Raw genomic sequence first — 23,981 nt, forward strand, 5'->3', positions numbered from 1 at the left:
TTCCTTATTTTTATTTCCTTCACAAAGCAAAGACTGAAATCAATCAACATGGTCATCCATTGTCTATAACTCATCGGAACCATTTTTTTTTTTTTTTTTAACTAATTTGGGATAGTTGACGTCATGGCTGCTTTGCTGCTGTTATAACCCCAAATAAATTGCCCTGACAGCAGCTGCCACTCAAGCTTTTAGCGGAATATGAATGTGTAAAATAAGATCAAGTCTGTCTTTGTTATACTTCAGTAAGAGTGAAGATAAAAACTGATATATGTAAAAATCAGTATGCTGTATCCATGGATTTTTTTTTTCATCAAATCTCAGTCCAAACTCTAACATGGATAGCACCAAACACCTTAAATAAAGACATACATCACAGACACGTATGGTAACAGACATCACATTGCTCACAAGGAAGGGAACGTCCTCTAAGCATGTAGAAGAATGCCACAATAGTGTGTTAAATAAATGCCGTAGACGCACAGTCATAAACCACAGGACATTCAGATGCAGAATTAACTTGAATGTACTTTTGTTTCTTTATGACATTAATATGACCTCAAGACTGAAAGAAGAACATAGGACAAAAAAGTAGAGATTAGATTAAAGATAGAGATTATATCCTCAGACTACGCTTAGTTCGGTTGCCAATGGAACGATAAATTCATACTATTTATTTAAAAGATCTATTTGTACTATTGAGACCGGTCTCATAACTGCATGTAAACCATGGCTCTATTGTGTGGCAGTCAATACTCTGAGATTAAATAAAAATGAATAGTGTTACACGGCTACAATAGCTCCAACCATTTTCGACTCTCCAGCTCTCCAATTCCTCAAAGGTCAGCGCTGTCAAGACACCTTGCTATTGTCAACAGTGTGAATTTGTTGTTTATCAAGTTGATGAACGTTGAAACATTACCACAGATTAACTTCCATGCTGAGAGCGAATCAAGTCTACTGGAATTAGTTCATTATCAAGGAAATTACACCATTTTAAATGCTGGTGTGACTGGGCCTTAACAACTCAGCTAAGTTTCCAAGAAGCTTAATATAAAATTTGTGAATACTCATCGTGTCAGTCTGCATTAAGCCATGCTTTGTTTTTTTAGCATAGCAAAAGTTAGGCAATTGATAGATAAAAAAACAACAATACATACCTTTATACTGTATTTTTTACTCATAAATTATATACTTACAAATTTTTTATGTAAATGTTTGTTTTTTATATCTGTGTCTTTCACCTGTTAATAGCTGTGAGCTCACACTGTAGTTATTGTGAGCTATTCTTTCTCACCATTATGAACATGAATAACTGATATTGATACATACAGTAATTAATATGCTGATGTACACTGTAGAGCAACAATTGAAGGTATTTGTGTCCTCATAGATAAGAGTCACTGTTCACTAAAAGTTCATAAAATATGGCACTTAAGCACATTAATAGAATAGTTTATGACAGAGCCACATGAAGGAATTACGACACTCCACTCCAATTTTGATGACATATTTGCTGTAAATTTAGCAGGGAAAAGTCTCTTATTTGTTTTCTAGTATCTTTTTTGTTATACAGTTGAAATCACTGTTAACTCTAATTCTACCAGAACAAAGACAACAATATGCATATAAGGGGTACATATTACATTTAGATACATCAATACCAAGAGAGAGGAGTCTGATGTTGTTTCACTTGAAGAACAGCACTTGCAATGTCATGTCAGAGTAAAATTGTATAGTGAAGTAAAATTTTACAAACTATGATGTTGTCAGGGCAACTTGAAATTACATCTATGGGGTAAGGCCAAAAATGCATGGCTCTGAGCAGGCAAAAAAGGCACTTTGTGAAATGAAATGAATTCTGAGGTTCAAAATGTAGAATTAAAAGTCTTATGCAACATTTATACCTTAAAACAAAAAAACAGTTACAAAAGGTGAATGTTCACTTTGAAGTCAACGTTTGAAGCGTCATTGTTCGGTGGAAAGTGATTTGCAAGGTATCTCAAACCACCTGTAGTAAGGCAGCTTTGATTCTGTGTTCATAGCATCCTTATCATGTGACAGTGTATTAAAATCCTGGTGGAATAATAATCATCCAGTCGTAATTCTGCTATGAGATTTTCCCACTCAGACTACTTGTAGGTATGTAGATTTGAAGTCTGTTCCTAGTGCGTTTTTCGCGTTGCATTTGTAAATACCAGAGTTCATGAGCACAGGGTTCTTTATGACCAGACTGCCCTCTTCTGTCATGTGAATTCCTCCCTGTACTGTGAACCGGGTATGTGGAACCAGCGTTGTGCGTCCAGGCAAAGTCCATGAAATATCGGGCTTGGGAATACCAGTCACAACACAGTTTAATGTCAGTGGTGATCCCCGGTTTACTCTTGTAATTGAGCTCAGCGTATTGGTGATACGTGGCGGGAAAACCATAACTGCAACTGGGTAGGATAGTGTTGATGAGCCAAAAGAGTTGAAGGCTTTACAGATGTATGTTCCTTTGTCAAAGGTGGCGACCTGCCTGAGTTGGAGGGTCCCATTGATAAGAAAAGATACCCGGCCAATGGTTTGAGGTTTGTCCAAAACAAGGCCATTGGGTAGAGTCCATGTAATTGACGCCTGTGGCCAGCCATCAACAGTACAAGGCAAATTGAGATTGAGGCCATAAGTAATCTTCATCCCACCTGGAAAAGTAAAATTTTAAGATTAAGTAGATTTCATGCAAGAATGATGGATATAACAAAAGATACAATACCAATGACGCAATATAGTCAGATGTCACATTGATTCTTCATATATACTTTTAGGGCATTTCCCGAATTGCATTGTTAAGTCCAATTGAATTGGACTCTGGTTTGTTTTCCCCCTTGGTAAGATTTGATGTGAATTCTGAACACATAAATCATCCTCAGTTCCAGATGAAAACAACTGCACCAGGGTTTCTCTCCATTCGCAAACAAATTCTGGAGTGGTTTGTTCCCGACCTGACACAACTTCAAGCCATATTGTGCAAGTTTGAACTAAATGGCTCTCGAAACCAGGTGCACTTTGCATACTGTGATGCAGATGAGCAAAATTAACAGTTGTTAGCAGCTAAACAATTTATTGACAATGAATCGAGGTCTAACCTCGCAACTAACAAAGTTCATTGCCATTTTGATATTAAGGCAGACAGGACCTTCTTCAGAACCTTCTTGCTCCCGCCCAATAGGTTTACTGACCCAATCACTGATTTGTACAGAGCCCCCCCCCCCAAGGGTTAGCTGAGAAAAATCTATTCAATCCATGACCAAAGATTTGTAAACCATGTTAACAGTTTGCAAAAAACTGTGGGTACAGATTGAAAATCTGTGGGCAGGATTACAAATCCAAGAACATGTTTTTTGCAAACCAAGAGTACAGATTTACACATGGCTCTTTTTTTCTCAGTGACTCTAGGGGGGCTCCGTAGATTTGGACTAGGTCCAATGAACCATAGGTTTGAAAATGTCTTTAGTCCTTTTATTGACCCAACTAAGGAAATTGCTACTTCTTTAATTTGAGAAGAAAAAAACATACCTGTAGATCCTCTGATCACTGGCTTTCTGCCTGCCTCCAGTGCATAACGTTTCTCCGCTTGTCCTGCCACATTTTTTGCAAGGCACCGGTACACTCCCTTATCAGTTGCAACTGGTCGAGAGATCTGTAGAGTTCCATTTCCCAAATGATGGGTGAAGCGTTGGAGTCTAACACCAGGCGTTAACAGCGTCCCATTGGGTAGCACCCATGCAAACTCTGGGTTTGGCTTGCCACGAGCAGGACACTCCAGGATCAATTCCCCACCATCTTGCTTTATTGGTAAGATTTCAATATTGGGAACAGCAAAGCTAGGTTTCTCGGCTAGTGATGCCACATCAAATTCAACCAAAAGTGAGGCTTCACCCAGATGGTTCTTAGCTAGACACATGTACCTCCCTTCATCTGTTTTCCTCACCCCTCTCAGCTCCAAGCTCCCATTTCGGTGGACTTGGAAGCGACCACCAAGATAGGGTGTTGTAAGGGAGTGGCCGTAAGGAGTAACCCACCAGATTCTTGGTTCAGGCTTTCCTTCCACTCTGCAATCCAGAAGCACTGTTTGGTAGGAAACACCTAAAACCTTTGCGATGCTCTCCCCTTTCATGCCATTGATAAAGGGTTCCTGGGGTTCAACTTCAAGTTTCATGTTTTTAAAATCATCACCGGCAGAATTTCGTGCCACACATGCATATTTCCCTTCATCACCAAGTTTTACATTTTTCACAACTACTGTCCCATCATCCATAATGTGAAATTTTTCTGATGAGACTGGTATTACGTCATTTCGTGGTGAGATCCACGTGATTCTTGGTATAGGTTCACCTGTTGCCTGACAACTTAATTTAGCGGATTCTCCCAACTTTACTGTCACCAGAGATTGTGATTTTAATCTAATCTTTGGAGCATTTGGCCCCAATTTGACACTGACCTTTCTTTCATCTTTGCCCAGTTTGTTCTTGGCATAGCAAGTGTAGTCACCCTCATCTTTTTTGCCCATCTTCTGGAGAAGTAAAGTTCCATTGCCAAAGATAACGTAGCGGCGGTTGCGAAGGCCGCTGTCATCTGATTGAAGAGCGTTGTTGATTAAAGTTCCATCTGGAAGACTCCAGGAAACTTCTGGATTAGGGAGTCCTGTTGCAACACAGTCAACCTACAAGGAAAACAAAGACGGGAGATTAATTGGATGAGGTAGAAATTAAGTGTAATAATAAATCTAGGCCCATTTTTGAATAAAAATCTTATTGGCTAGCTATGATTTTAAATTATTAAATGTTCAGCTATTTTTTACCTTTGTCTTAATGATGCTCTCCGTGGAGCTTAAAATTGGAAGACTGATTTGATTTTAAAATAAACAAGTTTAAGAATGTTGTGCTTTACATTAAGAATAAAAACAACTAACAGAATCCTTTGTGTACTTGTATGATTTATTTCAAGTTAAGGCTGCACAAATCCAATTTTTTATATTAATAATTGGTCAAACGACTGAGTAATTTGAACGGGTAGTGACAAGCCCCTAGATTATTATAAGACAACTCTGCAGTTCCCTCAGCTCTGATTCTTGTTGTTTTAGCATCTTTCAGGTCATTGTTTTGGTAATATGACCTGCAACTTTACTGTTTTGGTGTACTCTCACCGCCCTCATCAACCTTGTTTTTAGCCACAGCAGGCAGCTGGTTTTAGCAAAAAAGCGCTGATACGTACTTCTATACACTACCTGCCCAGCACTAAACAGCACGTAGACACAGTTAGCAACTACCTGGTGAACATAATGGAGCATTTAGTTGCTAAAGAATCAGAAACTTACGCCAGGAGTTGGTTTAGACCAAATTAGAGTGAATATATAAATATATATATAAAGGAGAATGAATATGGGATTTACATTTGTCAGGTAAACAAAAACACAACTCCAAATGAATGCTATTGATCAGAGTTTTCTGGCTGTGTGACTAGGTAACTGTTTGCTAACATGGTTGCCCTATCAACTTTATAGGGTGTAAGTATGTCAGTGTTTTGTTTACAGCTTTTTCTGCTGGCCCCAAGTGGCAAAAAAAAATCTAATGATACTGCTTTAAGGTGCTTTTGGGACATAAGACACTGACGTCTTATTTTAAGAAGAAATGTATGTGTAAGCATAAAATCATGAAATGGCAAAAAATAAAATAGAATGTACACGAAAAATATATTTGATCCCACCAAAATTACTTTAAATGAAGTTTGAGCTAGCTATCCATAGCTACCTGGAAATTTTCTCCAAAGGTGACCCTGGTCTGCGCAGTCCTCACATGTTCAATTCTGGGAGCGGTCATTAATACCTCCACCTGATAAAGCAAATACATAAAGAACTTTTAATTCGAAAAAACTTTCAGTGAAATCTTAGAAAATATGAAGACAGACTTCAGTAAATTATTGATCACTGAGTGACACACGGCTACTTCTGCCAGAGTATATACTGCAAAATAAAAGTCCTTTTCTTAACTGAATGGACAAAGCCGCCCTGATTCCTGAAGGAATCAGCATGTAAAGACAAGTCAGACTTCTTAACAACATTGACTTTGATAATCATTAACAAGGCAGGGATTCTTAATAAAAAAGTGTTCTCAGCCAGATCTTAAATGTAGACGAATAGAAAAAAGTTGGCAATGCAATTATCCAGCCTGAAGTCATTATCTGTCCTGTTCATACCCGGAAAAGCTCCATGTCCTCCCCATTGGGCCGCTGAAAGACACACACATAATTTCCACCATCTAGCTCTGTTAGCTGAAGAATCCTCAGAGTCCCATTATGGAAAACTTTAATTGGTCTCTCTGGACTGGAGGCAGATGGGGGAGAAAATGAGCTTGAGATTAAAGCAGTCAGTCAAGTTTAATGGCATCTTAAACCTTTTAATGTAATTATATTTTTTTTCAGTACTGTACTGGTTCATGGAGTTACAAAAGGAAGTACAGTATTTCAGTTACCTGTGTCGATGCTCCATGATGGTCTTTGAGGGTAGCTGCCAAATGGTCCCTCTTGTGGATCTCGTAGACTCTGGACAGTGCAGGTAGACAGCAGAACCGTACATAGCGGAGACAGAGTGTTGGCGGGATGGCACAGCATGGTGATGGATTGGAAAAATGGGAAGAGGAGGAGGAGGTTGGTGGGAGAAAGAGGGAAAATCTGCCCTCATCTCAAGCTGGACAGTTCTTTTGGCGATCCCCACAGTGTTGGTGGCCAAACACTCGTACCTGTATATAATAAATTAAATAAATTAAATAACGAATACAGTGCTTTGCCTGATGCTACTCAACTTCTGACTTTAAATACATTATACAACACCTTTACTGTCCTTGGCTATTGATGCATGGAATTCAAAGTCAGAAGCTGGAAATTTACAGTTCGTACACTCCAATTACAAATTAGTGAGATTTAAGGTGTCAGTATGCTTTAGCAGAAACAGAAGTGCTTGTCAGATTGTTGACATAAAAAAGTGTGGGATCGCAAGCCAACATCCAACACAAACTGTAACCCAAAATGACTATCATTCCAAAATATGAAAAATAATTACAATAATAAATGTAAAGAAATGTGATTTCTAAATAGCTCACAGCTTCAGGATGACTGTGTTATCTGTCTTTTGATTTTTTTCTTATCTTTGGTTTGCATCTCATAGTTTTTCTTTGTGCTTCTCAGTTTTTCTTTGTGCTTCTCAGCTTCTCTGAACTTGGTCATTACAGTAAATGGACAAATGTTCCAGAGACAGGGATTCTGTGTAGTGCCGTTCTGCAGTTCTTCTATTGGTATGATAAACTGTCCGTCATATCCTGCTAGGAGCTCTGGGAAGAGACCACAGAATTCTGATGCCATGAGCATTTGTGGAGTAGCACTCCCTAAAAGTTGAAATTAAAGTTATTTCCACAATCACTTTTCATAACTGATTTATGAAAACTTACCGCTGACAATAGATACGTGTTTGGAAAATATGTCACGACATCTACAGTACTCTAAATTACTGGGATTTATTGTGAGCAGGCACTAGGAAGCTTGAGGAAAAGTCAGGTGATCACCAAAGTCATCAGGATACATGATCTCAGAACCATGAATGTCTGTACCAGATTTGTCTAGACAGTCTGAACCAGAGTGGTTGGCCACATGACAGTCCCATCTCTAGAGCTAACTGGGCTAAAAAGCTATTCTTTTATCAATGGTGTTAGGTGTTATAGGTAGTTAGTTAACACAGGAAGTTCCTAGCATACATAAACCACTTTCTGGACAGCTATTGTCATAAATGTGTGATAATGTGACACTTAAGATTTTTGTTTAACATTTTAGGTTACAAAGGTTAACATTGTTTTCTTTAAAAATATCTAAAGTAACGATTTGTAACATTAGCAGTACATTCTATCATAATAACATAACATAACATAACAAAATCTCAAATAACTTAGGCTTGAGAAATTTTGTATAAATCTTATGCTGTCTTTGTACCTAGCCTATATTGAGTTGAACTACCTCCTTTGCTTTGATTTGACTGAACATTACACTTTTTGCACTCAAATCTACTTTATAAAAGGCAAACCCAAATATGCGTACCGTAAAACTTGAAAGAAAAACATTGGTAAATCATAAAATAATTAAATCATAGGATTCTTATTGGACTGAAGTGATTAAGAACGCATTCTAATTTAACTAGGCTGCTTGATTGGATCCTGGCTGATGATAATGGCACATCCTTATTCAACCAGACATTGAACTAGCAGGTACAGACAGTTACAATTATATTAAAATAGACTAACAGAAATGCATACCTCCCACCATCAGATGGCGAAACATTCTTCACAAGGAGTGTCCCATTAGGGAAGACAAACAGCCTGCGTCCCAGATACTGTGATGGCTTAACATGGATGCCCGCTGGGAGCATCCATTTCACAGCAGGCATTGGTTCACCTTTCACAGAGCAGTGGATATACACACTCCTGCCTGGTAAGATGGGATATTATTAGTCTAGAATGTTGTTTTGACATTATGAACATTTTTGTTGTCTTTTCTACCAGACATATCGCTCGGAAAACCTTTTATTATGGAGTTTTTTGCTTTTTGTTTGTATGAATTTAAATTTCTGTACCATACCTGGCTGAATTATAACAGTATCCATTGCTCCTTCACTGATGCTTGGAGGCAGAGCTGCCACGTGGAGATGATAAGTTATTGTATCAGCACCTGCTGCATTACTTGCTATACATTTATAGTCCCCTTTGTTGGAGAAATTGGCAGAATTAATTTGCAGGGTTCCATTTTGAAGCAAAGACATTGAAGAAAGGAGAGTGTGAACAGTCCCGACTTCACGAACAAATGTCCTGTCCGGAAGAATCCAGGAAATTTGGGCTGGTGGTTTTCCAGAGGCAAAGCAGTCAAGAGTCATACTTTTCCCTAAGTAGACTGCTATCTCTGTAGACTTTGGTGGTTGGATCTTGGGTGCCTCAGTCTGGACAGCTAAGGTGGTGACCATACGATCTGATCCAAACCGATTCTGGGCTGTGCAGAGGTACTGGCCTCTATCCTGAAGCTGGATGTTTTTAATAACAAAAGTTCCATTGTTGAAAACTTCAAATCGTGGACCATGCTTGGTGTTGGCTGGGATGGTGGCACCTAAATATGAAAAAAAAAGGTAAAATGTGGACTTTTCTGCCTTTGATGTCCGACATTAAGTATCAAGAAAGACAAAATAGCAGACAGATCTGACCCAGGTACCAATAAAGAGCTGAAAGCAACACATACAGTGTTCTGCGTCCATCTTTCATCTTTTTATCTCTTACCTGTGGAGACTTTGGTCCATGTGATGGTAGGTTCAGGATTTCCTGTTGCTTCGCAGGGCAGGAAGACATCACTCTCTGCAAGTACTGACACACTAGCTGTGGTTACTGTGGTGATGCGTGGTTTCATCCCACCACTTCCAGCTCCTAACACCCATAGGAAAGGTGGGGCAGCTGTGGGCCGCCATGAGCTGATTCGTCCTGCTGCAAAAGTGGACAAATTCAAACAGCAAAAATAATATTATTACTATTCAAAATATACCGTTCACAATATACTATGCACCTACCTCCAACAGGCCACTGACCTCCAGGCAGAACCCCAGGGATGGAGGTGTGGTAAGGCCGAAGGGTCGGGATGAATACAGAGAATGATGATAACGAAGGTTTAGCAGGTTTTGGAGGTTGCAGGTTGTAAGTGTAAGAATCAGCAGCTGCTGGTGGTTTGGTGGTGTATGGTCTGTGCAGGGATGGAGGGTTGGGTTTAGGTGTGATGGGGGATGGAGGATTGTAGTAGCTTGTGCGAGGTATGGGTGTCACCATCCTCCCTAGCTGAGTGATGCGATCGAGCTGTGCCTGGAAAAATCAAAACCAAAATGATTGATTACTATAGTTTTAACCCATTTACCTTGCATTAAATCCCACCTCTGAGAGCTGATTCATCATCATTGCCATCATTGTGTGTCATGTTATCATGTGTTTCTAGCAAGACATTTCTTGTCAGTATATAAAAGCTGCTTCATTTACAAACACACATATATGAACAGTAGGAGATTGAGCAAAACTCAGTAGGAGTGGGACAAGCACCTTTTGTCACATAGATTAGCAACTACAGTAGCAAAGCTATGTGTTCTCTAACAGGGTTATGTTTACCTGTTTCACTTTGATATAAATCTTTTAAATCTGCGTTAATCAATTTTGGCCCCTAGGGGGCAGAATAACTTTTAAACAAGCTAACACCCTTTACATATTATCGCCTTATAAGTTGCTCTGGCTAATGTGTTAGCAGAAAATACCCTTCTACCGTATCCAGCAAATAGTGATTGACAATGTCGTCCCATTGGATCCCATTTTTCTGGCCAGCTGATAAATGTAGGTCTAATAATTACTGTTTTGGTCTCCACACTAAAGATGTTTGGTCAGCACCTCCAATAAAAATAGCTGGATCTTTAACTTGTTAGATTCTTGACTCTCTTCTCCAGCTGGTTACTGCCAGCTGGTTACTGTGTCGTTTGATGCTGGGCATGGACAGATAATTTCTTGGAGATTTTTTTTCTGGACAGCCACCTGCTGCTGTGGAAATGAGGTTGTCTACAGCCATTACAATAAGGAGTAAATGGTAGGTGACTCACAAAATCTTCTTAATACAAATCTTTTTAATACAAAGTCCTAATAGTTTTAATACAAATCTTTTAAATACAAAGTAAGCATTTTCATCTTACTATGTAAATCGTTACCTTCCAACATGAAATACTGAGAATGTAAGTTTGAATTTAAAGGGAACATTGGCTGTTTCCTCAGTTTGGCAACATGGTGTTTCCTCTTGGGAGAGGATGGAGAGAGAAGCTTAACTGTCTGGTCATGAATGACACCAACCTCTACAGCATTCACTGTTCCTAATTCAACCCCTTCAAAAGCTACATAATCAATTTATAAAGTTCCCCTCTATAAATTGAGCTTCTGTGAAGCACTTTGTGAACATTTAGATACACAATTTGACAATATGGAACAATAGCCCCATAATGCACACCCACTAACCCACCACTCATCATACCTGTCTGTATCTGTTCCTTAGCCTTGATAGAAAAAGTTGATCTCTGGTTTGGGTCCTGCCATCCACGTTATGATTTTGATGACGCTGATGTGACAGGTGGGGATTAGTGAGAGTAAATCTGGGGTTTGCTGTTGTTCCAGAAGCTGTAGGTGTGGGTTTGACCGTTTCAGCTGTGATTTCTGGTCTGTTGGTGACAACTGGATCTTGAGCCCAAGGGTTTGACCCAGGACCAAGGAGAAGAGAGCAAACATTTGATTAAATACATATCCTTGCATGCCAACCATGGTTGACATATTATAGCATAACACCAAGCCAACATAATATTGGCTTTTTTGGTATATTAGCTGGTCAGGTAAATATAATAGTCTTGTTCATTATCATTTATCTTTTACACTTTGTATCAATCATCTCTTTATTTCAAAACAGCATTTAATAAAGAATCCTTAAACAACAGTTTTATTTACCTTGCCCTGGATGAGGAAAAGACCTTTGACCTGGCCAGGAAGGGTAGAGGGGGTAGTTATGATGATGATGAAGATGGTGATAAGGCCAGCGGGAGGTCGGGGTGACTCTGGGAGACTGGGAATGTCTGCCTGGATTCACTTCGCCCCATTTTCCTATATTTCTATGTTGATTTGTGTGTGTCATCCTGGAAGTGGTAGTTTGCCCTCTTCCCTGGTTGTTCTGATGGAGCCAGGGGTGATTTGGTTCCATTATTGGGAAACTGTGGATCTCAGGCTTTATTCCTGGCTTGGTTACCTCCTCACCTTCACTCCGTGTGTCTTTTTCTCTTGTTCTCCCTCTTGTTGAATGTGAGGTAATGACCGTGGAAGATGAAGTTCTTGCTTGGGTTGTTGTATTTTGCTCTAGCAAAGGTCGAGTTTTATTTTGTGTCGTTAACCGGATGCTATCCCCTGTATTGTAGCTCTTCGTAACCCACTCCTTTTTAGCTTTTTCTGTGTCTATCTCCCTGCCTTCTATGTCTGTTTTGTGTTTTTCTTGCCATTCCATTGCTGTTATGACCTCCCTCCCACTCTCTCCTGCAAGATTTGTATTGTGTCTGCCCTTTTCTTCAGATTGTATTCTGATCTGAACCCTCCTTCTCTCAGAATTCTCTAGGATGGCAATGTGTTTCTCATTTTCCTCAACAGTTCTTTCAGTTGGATGAGGGGTACTCTCTATCTTCGGATTGAAAATTGTTTTTGGATTAGGTAAATTATGTCCACCTACATCTGGAACTTTTTCTGTAACTGTTGGAGATGTGGTAAGGCTAATTTCAAGATCATGAGTGGTTTGAAGAGTTCCGCTGTTTAAATCTTTCTTGGCATCCAAACTATCACTATTCTTGTAAATGTATTCTTCATAGTATTCGCCTTCATCTTCCTCTGTCTGATACTCAGCAGATACGTTTTTATGGTTTTCCACTGTTGTTGGAATAGGTGTTGTTGTAGTAGTAGTGGTAGTAGGAGTAGTTGTAGTTTTGGTCGTTGTTGGTGGTCTGGTGGTTGTTGTTGGGGGAACAGTTGTTTGGGTCTTGTTTAATGAATGGTAAAAGGGGTTTAGGTGTGGATGGACTCTTCTCATTGGGGGTTTTCTACGTCTATAAGGGGGCCATCTCTTGTTTGACCGACCAGGAACAAGGTTGTAGTTCCTTCTACCCTCTCCCAAATGCTTATTTTCAGACTGATCAACTGCCTTGGGGGTTACAATAACAGGAGAGGCTGTGATAGATTTTGGTTTTTCTGTAATCCCACCAATGTAGTGTGGGGTCGGTTCCCTAATTCTGGGAGGGGCTTGTTGTAAAACCCGGGGAAGACTTTCCGAGGGTTCAGAATCTTTACCGATATTGCCTTTTTTGTCTTTCTTCGAATGGGCTTCTGACTTAACTCTAGTGTTCATGGGGAAATTTGTTGGTTCTACTGTAATATCAGGAGGGGTAGTAGTATGGGGTAAGTTGTTAGTAGTAGTAGTAGCAATTGTAGTGGGGGTTGTTGTAGTAGGTTTGGATGTACTTGTTTGGACTGTTACAGTACTGGGCTGTTCTAGTGACTGATCTGTAGGCAGAGCAAAACTTGGTTTAGCATTAGCTTTAGCCAATATCTCTGCCCAACGATTTGGATCTAATTCCTTAACAGATTTATTGGGTTTTCTTTTTGAATCTTTAATTCTTATCCTTTTAGAAAACCTATTGTGGTTCATTTGCTGTGTACCTACCCTCTTGGGAAACTGCGTAGCAAAAGGACGTATAATTTCCTGGTATTCTCCCCCTGAACCCTCTACTTCCTCCACACCAGTCGGTAAGAGCTGCTGTTCTCTCCCTGTCTGTACTTTAGACCTGTCAGAGGCCTTTTCCCCCGGGACTTCCACCATGTGTGATAGCATGTCAACTCCATACAGATTTGAAGCTAAACAGCTGTATTCCCCTGCATCTTCTTGTGTCAACTTCCTCAGTACCAACGTCCCATTTTCCATTACTTCTGCTCGTCTTGTCTGTTGTGTGGGGAGTAGAATTTGATTTTTGGGCAAGTACCACATAATTTGACTTGGCTGAACTGAGGTCACATCACAAGGGAGGGTTAAAGATTGTCCCTTTTGAACTACAATTTTCTGACCGTTGAAAGCAGTTGGGCTAAGTGAGAGTTCTTTAATGGTGAGCCTCAAAGGCATCAAATCCACACCGGCTTTGGTTCTGACCATACAGTGATAGAGGCCTGAGTCAGACAGTGTGGCATTTAAAATCACAAGTTCTCCTCTTTCAGAGGTTTCTGTTTTATCATTTGCATCTTCCACAATAGACAAATCTGGAAGCATCCACTCCACTTTCACCTCCGGATTCGAAGTGACAACACTGCACTCCAAGCGAACCTTCGAACCTTCAAGAGCCATCTGAACCCGCCCTGCTGTCCCTCTGCGAATAAGTGCCCAGGAAGACCCAAAGTCATTGTCATCTTCCTGCCCTCTATTGCTGTTGATGTACTTGGTAATTAAAGTAGTGAAATCCATCACCAGTTTCTTAGTTGTTGTCTGCTGTCTGTTGAGCCTTAATGTTACTCTTGGTTGAAGCAGCCACGAGGGTTCTGCTACCAAATACCCTTTTAATTCTGTGAAATATGGGGAATTTTCATTTACAGCTTGGGCATACTGATAGGTTACTCTGCTTGTATTTCCTCTCTGTTGACCTCTCTCCAAGATAGCAGGGCTTTCATAGTAATATGCGACCAGTTGCCATAGATTTTGTAACATCTCCCGATCAATCTCACATTCAAGGACAGTTACCAGCGATACATTGACAGATAACTCTCCAGATGAATGTAAAGTCCAAGTCATAGGTGAACTGTCTCCAGGGTGGCGCACAACACATTCCACATGAGCATGGTTTCCATGGCTGTCGGAGAGAACAAAGGTCAGGTGTCCCAAAGGTTTTTCAAAGGCCCGGGTGTACGGGAGGTCAGGTTCTGCTTCAGATTCAGTCCACATCGGATTTTCCCACTGTTTGAGAGGGGAGCGAAGAGCTGGCCGTTCACAGGTAAGCTTGTTCGAGGTTAACCCAAACAAGGAGGTACCATTCAGGGGTCGAGGAGAGGAGCACTGGGGGCAAATTTCAGTGGAGCCACGTTCCTTCTTGCACTTTATTAAGCCTGGAAAAAGTGGGGGGAGAGGAAGACAGGGAGAGATAAAAACATTGTGACAATGTTAAAGAGGTAACTCATTGAATCAGCAGGTCTAGTTGTCAGCTTTAGCTATCTGGCCTGCACCTTTACTGTTTTGATTCACTCTCACTGCTGTCATACCATTGTTTTCACCTGCAGCAGGTAGATGTTTGTAGTGAAAAAAGTCTAAAAGCCTAGTTTACACTACTTTCTCAGCAAAAAACCGCAGACAGGCAATGTTAGTGACTAGCTGGTGAACATAGTGGAGCATTTGGCAGTTAAAGAGCCAGATTTTTGCCTCAGGAGCTGGTAAAGACCAAATGCAGAGAAAATAGAGAGTGGGTATTGAATTCACAATCGCCAGGTGGACAGAGACACAACTCCAAATTAAAGATAATATGGCTCTGTGACTGTTGTATTTGTTAATAAGTAACTGTTTGCTAACAAGAGGCAATTGATGGATCACACGTTTGCCATGTGATAACATGTTAATGTTATGTTTTCAGCTTATTCCACTTCCCCAAGGCGGCCAAAAAATCAATTACAGCAACTCTAAATTTTACATTCCCCCCATACAAAGCTTTACATAGTCATTAAGTCCTTTGTTGTCCGGTTTAGACAATGTTCTATTGTGAGAAAATAAGATTAGAGAATTAATTCACATGTCCTTACCTTCACGTGTGGAACTCAATTCTACCAACCAGTTCAGCTGACAGTCACAGGTCCAGGGATTACCATGAAGAGAGAGAAGCTCGAGCCTGGGAGCAGTCTTCAGTGCTGCGGCAGGGAGCTGCTCCAATAGATTGTCTGACAGGTGTAAGTGTCTGTGACAAAAACATTATATAATTTTCTTCACTTATTGGTCTGCAGGCTGAAATGGGGATACAGCCTATCCTTGCATGCAGTGTGCAGAAGGCAGGGAAATAAGTTCAACAAGCAATCTGGGGTCTCTACTGGACCTACATGTCTTTAAACTGGAGGTAACCAATTTCTATGACCTAAATGATTTTAAAAAGTGGTTTCAATTTTCCAAACATACGAGAAATATTAACTGTTGTTTGATTTCTTACTTGAGTCCAGAGGTCCAAAAGCTTCCTAGTAGTGACACTGTTATGAAGGTATGAGGGTGGATCTCTTTGAGGAGGTTCCCTTCCAGCTGCAGGAGTTTTAGAGAGGTCAGGCCAGAGAAGGAGTATGGCTCTATAAAGTCTATAAGGTTATGGTCCAGATGGAGACGGATCAAACCGACAAGACCCTCAAACAGACCAGGGTTCACTGATGTTAGCTTGTTGTAACTCAGCTTCAAGATCTGGAAAAGAAAAGAATATGTGTTATACTCACATTTATTGAGCATTAAAACTCTTCTTAGTAATAATAAAATTAGGAGACAGAATGATTCAAACTGAGAACCACATCCCTGATATACAATTGTTTTAGCAAAAAGCAACAGAAAAGAGCATCCCATACTAATTTTTTGAGAATAGAGTTCTTTGCAGTCAACTATTCCTCGAAAAAATCAAGGACTCAGCCCAATCCATATGGATGCTTGGATGATCCAGAGTGCCTTGTTTTCAATTCTGGTGTATTGGCATGGATCTTTGGTCTGTTTAAAATAAAAAATATAGGTTCTAAATATAGGTTTAGGAGGGGGGAAATTCTGTTCTTCTGGTATTAGCCAGTCCCGGTGGGATTCACTTCTTTTCTATATGCTTTTTTTTTTTACATAATTTTCTCTTGGTTGTGTGTATCTCTTTCATAGAAGAAAATAATGTCAAACTTGGAGAAAGAAATATCATCTTATGTATGTAATGCAAAAGTGAACTTGTATTAAAATTTAGGGTCCACCTATGGCCTAATCATGTTCCGTTTTGCTCCAAATTGCTCCTGCAATTATTCCAAGCCAGATCTGGAGAAACTATCAGACAAAATACTCTAAGAGGGTTTGAAACAAATTGAAGACAGCCCATCAGCAACCATAAGTATTTAATCACTTTCTCTTGACTTGGAGTGCTCAGTCAGGAGAAAGCTGAATTCAGAGGTTATATATGAAACGCCTCCCACTTTTTTTCTCCACCTTTACCCATGCAAACTAGTTAAGAATTAGAGGAAACATTTAGAACAGTCTCACACATACTCTACCTGTAGGGATCTTAGGCTGTAAAATGCCCCATGGTGGACTGTGTTAATGTCGTTGCCATGCAACATGAGCATTTCCAGTTGCCGAAGTGACCTGAATTCTGACCCCTCCACCTCCGTCAGGCTGTTATAACTGTTACAAAAGAGAAAATAAACAGGACCAGTTACAGGGACGTAAGAGTTACAGGGAGTCATTTGGGGTCAGTAGGAAAGGAAGATAAAATTAGTTAGCAGTTGGTGCTTCCAAGTGTGTCTGGATCAATGTGACCTTTCAAATGAAGGGAAGAAGATAGCTGGAAGGAATGGTTAATGGGGAGAAGGAAATAAGGATGACAGAGAGACCTTAGCCAACCTCTGACCCCCCAAAGATGAAGTGAATGAAGTTCACCGTGTGCACAGCAGTGGAAACACACATACAGAACAAGAATTACCATGCAGCATCTTCTGCCCAGCCTTCTTAGATAGCACCAGTGTATAGTAGGAATTGGTCCAGCATTTAATAATTTAGTATAGACATGAGTAGTTCGGCCCTTTTGTAAACTAAATAAAAGTAACACTGTAAAGCAGCAGGGGTTTTTGTGAATAGGACTCCAATAAATTTACCACCATAATTATACCAGCAGTCAAAATACAAGGAGTTAATTAAGAACCTCTCTTCGAGTCTTCAGGCTTCAACATACATCCCTCTAAGAGTCAAACTGATTGCCAAGTACAGTATAGAACAGTAGATGCCAGAGCCAAAGACAATATTCATCAAAGGAGCAGAGTCTACACCCTAGCACTACAGTCTGTTGGCAAGGGCTGACAGTGTTTAGTAGATTTCAGTGTATGGGAGTTAGTCAGGCCTTCCAACAACAGGAATCAGAACAGTATTGTCAAACAGAGTCTTCTATCCTGTAGTGAGTTCCTGAGTTGTAAAAAATGCAACATTCCCTGGGTGCAGTTATCCCTACCCAATTGAACACATATGGGAGATTCTGGAGTTTGCAGTTTTCCACTTCCATCAATAAAATAGTCAGCTCACAATTTATCATCTAGTGGTCACATTCATCCTTGTCATCATTTTATCTCGGTACTTATTTTTTTGTTTAACTTTTTTAACCTTGAACTTGCTTGAGTTAACCCTTTAAACTAAAACAAATTGCTTGTTGCTGCATTCACGAAAGGGATTCTATCTATTCGCAGAATGAATTTCAAGGCAAATTGAAGCTAGTCTAAAACTCGACATTCACGTCAGTAAGACACTTTTTATTTGTATTTAATTTAAATAATGAGATCATCTAAGGCCAAGACTTCAACACAAATCCTGAAACCAAAGCTATCAAAGTATCAAAGCTAGGATGATGGGAAATAATATAAATGGCTAGGTGTTTTTTTTTTTCACCATGCACATTGTTTGAGTAGACTTAGACCACACAAGGGGTTCGTTTTTTTTGTTTGAAAACTAGGTCATATAAAAATCACTAGTGTGTCAAAAGTTACAAAAATTGTGGGTGCAGCTAAGGCTGACACAATTATTTTCAAAATCCGTTAATCTGCAAATTATTTTCGATTCACTGCTAGAACCATCAATTATTTGACATTTTTGCTTTAAAAATGACATACCTTTAATTGTCTATCAAAATAGTTGCCAATTCATTTTCTGTTGATCAACTAATCAATTAATCAACTACTTTTTGCAGCTCGAGACATAGGACCCAAGTCAGATGTCAAAAGATGTGGGGAAGGGGTTTCTGATGCTGTTATACTGTTCCGCAATCCCACAAGCCCTTTTTTTGTTTGACACATAATAAGGCCTTGAGTTACAACTGCACCTACAATCTTTATTCTTACTCCTTTTCCTTGGGTGCACTTTTCTATGTAGATTGTAAGGTTCAGTATTTATTCATGGCAGACTCATCTTTGCTCTTTCTCATAATTCATCATCACTGTATCATGTTTGAGCACATGCAGAAAGGATTGAATCCCTATTGAAGCCTCACTGTCACTATGCCAGGCTCTCTAATTATGATGAACTGTTGATTAATCGATGTCAACACTCATCTCCTCAGACTCCTCTTGGGGATTCTTTCCTGTAGGTGGTCCATACCATCCTCCATGCCAGTCACTGATCAATCAGCACAACAGTCCCTTTGAAAGAGGATGGAAGCTTAAATTTATTAGAGCAGTTTCCTTTTAAATACAAACAGCATTGCTCTTAAGATATACTAAAGGAAAACAGGCCCCAGAGTGTAAATAAAACACTCCATGCCTGGTGTGAATATATATCAAACACTTTGTTTTACAGACTGAATCGCCCTGGTCTGCTCCCCAGTTAACAGGGTGGTTTAGTGTTAAGAAAGTTAGAGCCCGTTAGCTCCCTAAAGGTTTGGTTACTCTCCAAATGCCTGCTCTGCTGCTGAAGAAACATCCTTGTGACTGTTTGCTAAGCCCTGCCTCCCTTAGTTAATATTAACACTGACAGATTTACCACTCTTTTAAAATGAGAATTCCGTAAATGTGACTTAATTATGAACTTGGTGGTCAAATTCATAATATAATCCCAGGCAAAAAGTCTATATCCTCACCAGTTTGTGATAAAGAAAATAAAGAAACAGCATGTTCTTGTATTGTAGTGTTGAGCTAGTTAGTATAAGCAAAAATGTAATTTCATACTTGTATTTCATTGTAATATAATACTGTTTGGTTGCTGAGCTTGGATGAGCAATACAGCAGTTTAATTTGTGCACTACCAGTCACATTTTCATTTAGTGTATCCCACTTTGATATTACAAACAGAAAAGGCTTTCAGGATAAGGACTAACCACCAAGTTTGGCTAATGTAATGCTTTTTTGGTTAACAAATTAGGCTGGGTTTGCTGGAATGTAAACTTTCCCAAATCTAATAAAAAGCAGGACAGAGCTAGCCCACACTCTGCTATAGTAGCATCCAGGACCAGCTATAAGACGGTGGGGAAATAATAAACAGTGGATGTGCTATGGTTTGTTTTGGGGGTTTTTTAAACGTAACTTTAAACTTCATGAAATGATATAGTATGAAAGGCTCCTGGCCTTGGAAGTAACACTGGCTTATGTTACTAATGTAGGTAGTAAACTAGTCGGCCGGATATGCTCACGTTAATGGTTTTCATTAGAGCAGACAAACACAGTGTTTAATCCAGTCCTTGCTCTTTTTGCTCCTGTGTTTTTGTTTTTGCACAAGCTAAGAAAGAACCATCCACCATAACTCTTAATATAAGGAGTAATGTCCTTAATACAACCCAGTTTTGCTACAACCCAAAATGCAGAGAAATTTCAAAGCTTGAAGGGCCTGCCGCACCTAGTTACGATTTAGCTGTGATTGGGGGAGGAGTTTAGTGATTGGTAAATTGGAGGAAGCCAGAGACATGGAATCAGCCTCTCACTTATTGTTGCTGCCATATGAAAATTGTGCAATGTCCATTATGTAACTTTTTGTTTGCTATTTCATCCACTATGACATATTATATTCCTTGTGTCTGTTTGTGTCCTGTATGTGTGTTTCCACCCTGCAATATGTCTTAATAATGGCTTAAGACAGATCCATTACTGAAAAGTCAGAAATCTCTATTGTTGTAGGTATCTGTTACTTTGGCCTGAAGGGGGTGGTGTAATTTAATAATAATATCACACTTGCTGTTGCTAAACTGTTTCCCACATAATCCCTGCAGTGTAATGCTGGTTTGAAAAACCGGCATATGCATTTTGTTTTGGTTTAAGACAGTATTTGGAATGCACTGGTATCTGTTCCCACAGTACAGGAGCACATATGGAGACAGTTTATCTCCTGTGGACTGAACTGAAGCTTGGCACTACATAGTAGCTTATGACCATTTACCAGCTGAAATGCTTTATCACATCAAAGCATGATATCCAATAGTAAAGAGCTGAGGAGCTACACCAAGCACAAATGTAATGCACCTGAAACGCAGTGATAGCCGTTGCCACAATAGAGCTGCACATGCAAATGGGAAACCCTCTGTGAACAATAGTGTTGCTCTGTCTGCAGCCTGCCAAGTAGTTTGCCATGTAAATATGGATTGTTTGGAGCCAATTATTAAACAAGGCATGAAGTCATATACAAAACAGAGGCTGGGCTATCTCTCTGCTGTGCTAGAGGGGAGTGAAAGCACAATACAAAGACCCACATGGAAGTTATTAGGAGATTTATTCCCTCTGGAGTCAATTTAGTACCACATGCTGGTGCTAAGTTCTTATCTTCTGGGTTTAAGGCAGACTTTGTAAATATAAATGCACCTCGGGCTACATGCAGGTTATGTCACTGATGAGACTGTTCCCCTTGATGTAAAAAGTTTTCTTTTGTTCCTAAGGCATTGATATATGATAAGCCGATGGCAAGCAGCAATATATTTTTTTCTATCCCACCTCCTGAGGGAAGAGAGTAATTTCTCTGCAGGATCCGTGGTATAAAAAAGGGTTGTGAAAAGAACAGTCAAGAAGCTATCTCACCGCCCAAAAAGCACTTGCCTCAGAATTTTGGATTGTGGGTGATTTGAGGCAGTATCGATCATTTGATTGCTGAAGAAAACATTTCTTTGCCAAATTACCCACACTAAATTCCACTATTTCCTGTAGAGTGTTTCGTTTTCTTCCCTTTTGGCAATGAAAAAAGTGTCTCCTTGCTTCTGTGTGGATGTGTGTTTATGCGTAGTAATTGAGTCTTACCCTAGGTTGAGCCTCTCTGTGTCTTTAGGAAAGGTTTTTGGTATGGTGGTGAGGTGTCTGAATGTACAGTGGACCTCTTTAACGCCTGGACAGCTACAGCTCCGCGGGCAAGACGGGACGGCATAGACAGGGGAGATCTACAGGGGAGGAGTGGAGGTGTGAAAGAAGAAATGGCCAAGAGAGTAATTCAAAGGAAGAGCTCAGGAATAAAAAGGAATAAAAGAGAGGGCAGAGAAAGAGAATTGGAGGAGGTATGAGAAAGCAGTGAAGGGGAGGCAAATTCAGAAATTCAGAAAAGGTGAGATAAGAGAAGGAGACACAAACAGATAAGTTTGGACTGTGTAGTAACTTAAAGTTTGGAAAGAAATCAGTACTAAGTGGAATAAATAGACCTCAGGCTTACAAAAAATAGACCATGTGTGTTAACATCGTGGCCTCCTCTGCCTAATTCCATCAAGCATTTTTTAAAAGTTGATTCATGCATCTGAGAGCCAGTGTTTATGTTAAATTCAAGATTTCCCAGGAAAACTATATTTTAAGGAAATAAATATATGTAATTTATTCACATTTTAATCCTTATGTTGTGTTTTTCAGTTTATGTCAGCCTCATAACTTTAGCAAACTTAATAATGGCTAAAGCTTTTGACTGGAAACTGGGTGGTGTCCTAGTGATTCAGCACCTACAACATAACAACATTTTCACAGCCAGCAAAGCTCTGCTAAAGTGGCTCTTTTTTTTCTAGTCACATTGCAAGTGACTTTTATCAGTCAGGCTTTGATGACTTAGGCAACCAACCACTGGATTCCTTAAGGAGTTGAGAGCTTCTGCGAGGAAGATTTACCGTTTGCCACAGCAGTGATGAGAAGAGCAGTGGACACCACGCTGCAGCCAACCTGCAGAAGATCTTGGCGCACCTCCACAGCGCCATGACTGGAGAGCTGTCTGACCGCTTACGCCATTAATTCACCTGGAGGAAAGGATGAAGTGATTTAGATGCTCAGATGCTACCGTATGTCAAAAAAGCTAAACATTATAAACTCAAAAAGATTTATTGCAGGGCTGTTGTATTCGACTGTATCTTGTACAAGTGTAACTAATAAACTTGGGACTCAGTTTCTGATATTGCTGTTGATCCATGTTTACAGTAGATGAGAATGCTAGAGAAACCCACTAATAACTTGTGGAAGGCGTACCCTCCTATACCTCTTGCCCAGTGCATACTGCACCAGTCCCTGGACAAGCAGTTTAAAGAATGGATAGATGGATGGTGCAATATGAAGAATTATAATTTGGTTACTGTTTTAATAAATCAATTTTTTTGGCCACTTGGGGGCAACACAATCAAACAGTGAACACAACGCTGACATATTATTATTATATTATTATCTTTTATGGCAAACTTGTCAGAAAAAGGTGCTTATACACATCTGGCAGATACAAAGCAAGACTACCATTCATTTGGAGTCATGTTTTCTGGTCTCCAACAACTCCCGAGGGACAGAGGGATTTTGCTCTATAGCTGCTAAATGCGCCCCTACGTTCACTAGCCGGTCGCTAACTTTGCCTGTGTTGTTTTGTGCTGGTCAGGTAGTCTACCGGAGCAGTTTTGTTAAAAACAGCTACCTGCTGAATCTGGAAACAACACTGATGAGAATGATGACTCTAAATCGGAACAGAAAACTTGTGGGCTGTAAAACCAAAACAGTGAGCAGAAAGAGGGGAACTGCAGAGTCAGGTAATGATTCTCCATACATTCATCACTACAAACAATCCCTTCCACATGGCATGTAGTCATTTGATCCATTGTTAATATAAAAATATTGAAAAGAGCAGCTTTAAGGAGCAGCTTTTTGTTGGCTGGTTGTATGGGTGATTATGTAAACTGAAGCCTAGGAGAGTTATTTAATGTAAATATTCCTCTGTTACTTTTCTGTGAGTAAACATCTTTAGATAGCTATGTACCTATACTTCTAAAAAATAAGCTACATTCACAAATACAGGGCCCTAATAATATACACACACACACACGTAGCTTTTAGTGCATGGGCATACTGTATGTACATACAAGCAGGTGTATGAACCCACACATATTCAGCTGATTTTTAATTTTTTGACTCCCGACAAATAATGAGTTCTTGGAAAGGCAATAACTAACTCTCAGATTTCGTTTTTTAGTTTCAGCTAGATACGATGAAAGAGAAAATTACCATAATGACTTGCAAAATGCAAAATGCACGACAAGTCCAAGCTGGTTACACCCACAAATGTTATATTAGGTTAAGATAGAATAAAAGGAAGAAAGAAATCAAGTTCACATGTTAGCATTTGCTGGGATGAGAGAGAAAGTTAGAGCTTTGAGAAAGCTCTCTACGCTTGAGTAA

The 23,981-nt window shown here is 39.8% G+C and overlaps 1 protein-coding gene across 1 annotated transcript; it reads right to left on the bottom strand.

Moving 5' to 3' along the window:
* Nucleotides 1-1,452: 1,452 nt before the first annotated feature.
* si:ch211-159i8.4 (matrix-remodeling-associated protein 5) lies at nt 1,453-22,528 on the bottom strand. Its single transcript, XM_040120137.1, has 16 exons — nt 22,442-22,528; nt 21,600-21,736; nt 16,899-17,028; nt 15,830-16,068; nt 15,432-15,583; nt 11,575-14,747; nt 11,110-11,340; nt 9,626-9,911; nt 9,342-9,539; nt 8,656-9,174; nt 8,334-8,505; nt 6,507-6,773; nt 6,232-6,358; nt 5,787-5,867; nt 3,553-4,699; nt 1,453-2,678 (listed from the first exon to the last, which is right to left on the bottom strand). The coding sequence occupies exons 1-16, from the start codon at nt 22,526-22,528 to the stop codon at nt 2,125-2,127; spliced, it is 7,500 nt and encodes a 2,499-aa protein (XP_039976071.1). The 3' UTR covers nt 1,453-2,124.
* Between the last annotated feature and the right edge of the window lie 1,453 nt (nt 22,529-23,981).

This window comes from Xiphias gladius, chromosome 23, assembly GCF_016859285.1.
Source record: "Xiphias gladius isolate SHS-SW01 ecotype Sanya breed wild chromosome 23, ASM1685928v1, whole genome shotgun sequence".
Taxonomy (NCBI): domain Eukaryota; kingdom Metazoa; phylum Chordata; class Actinopteri; order Istiophoriformes; family Xiphiidae; genus Xiphias; species Xiphias gladius.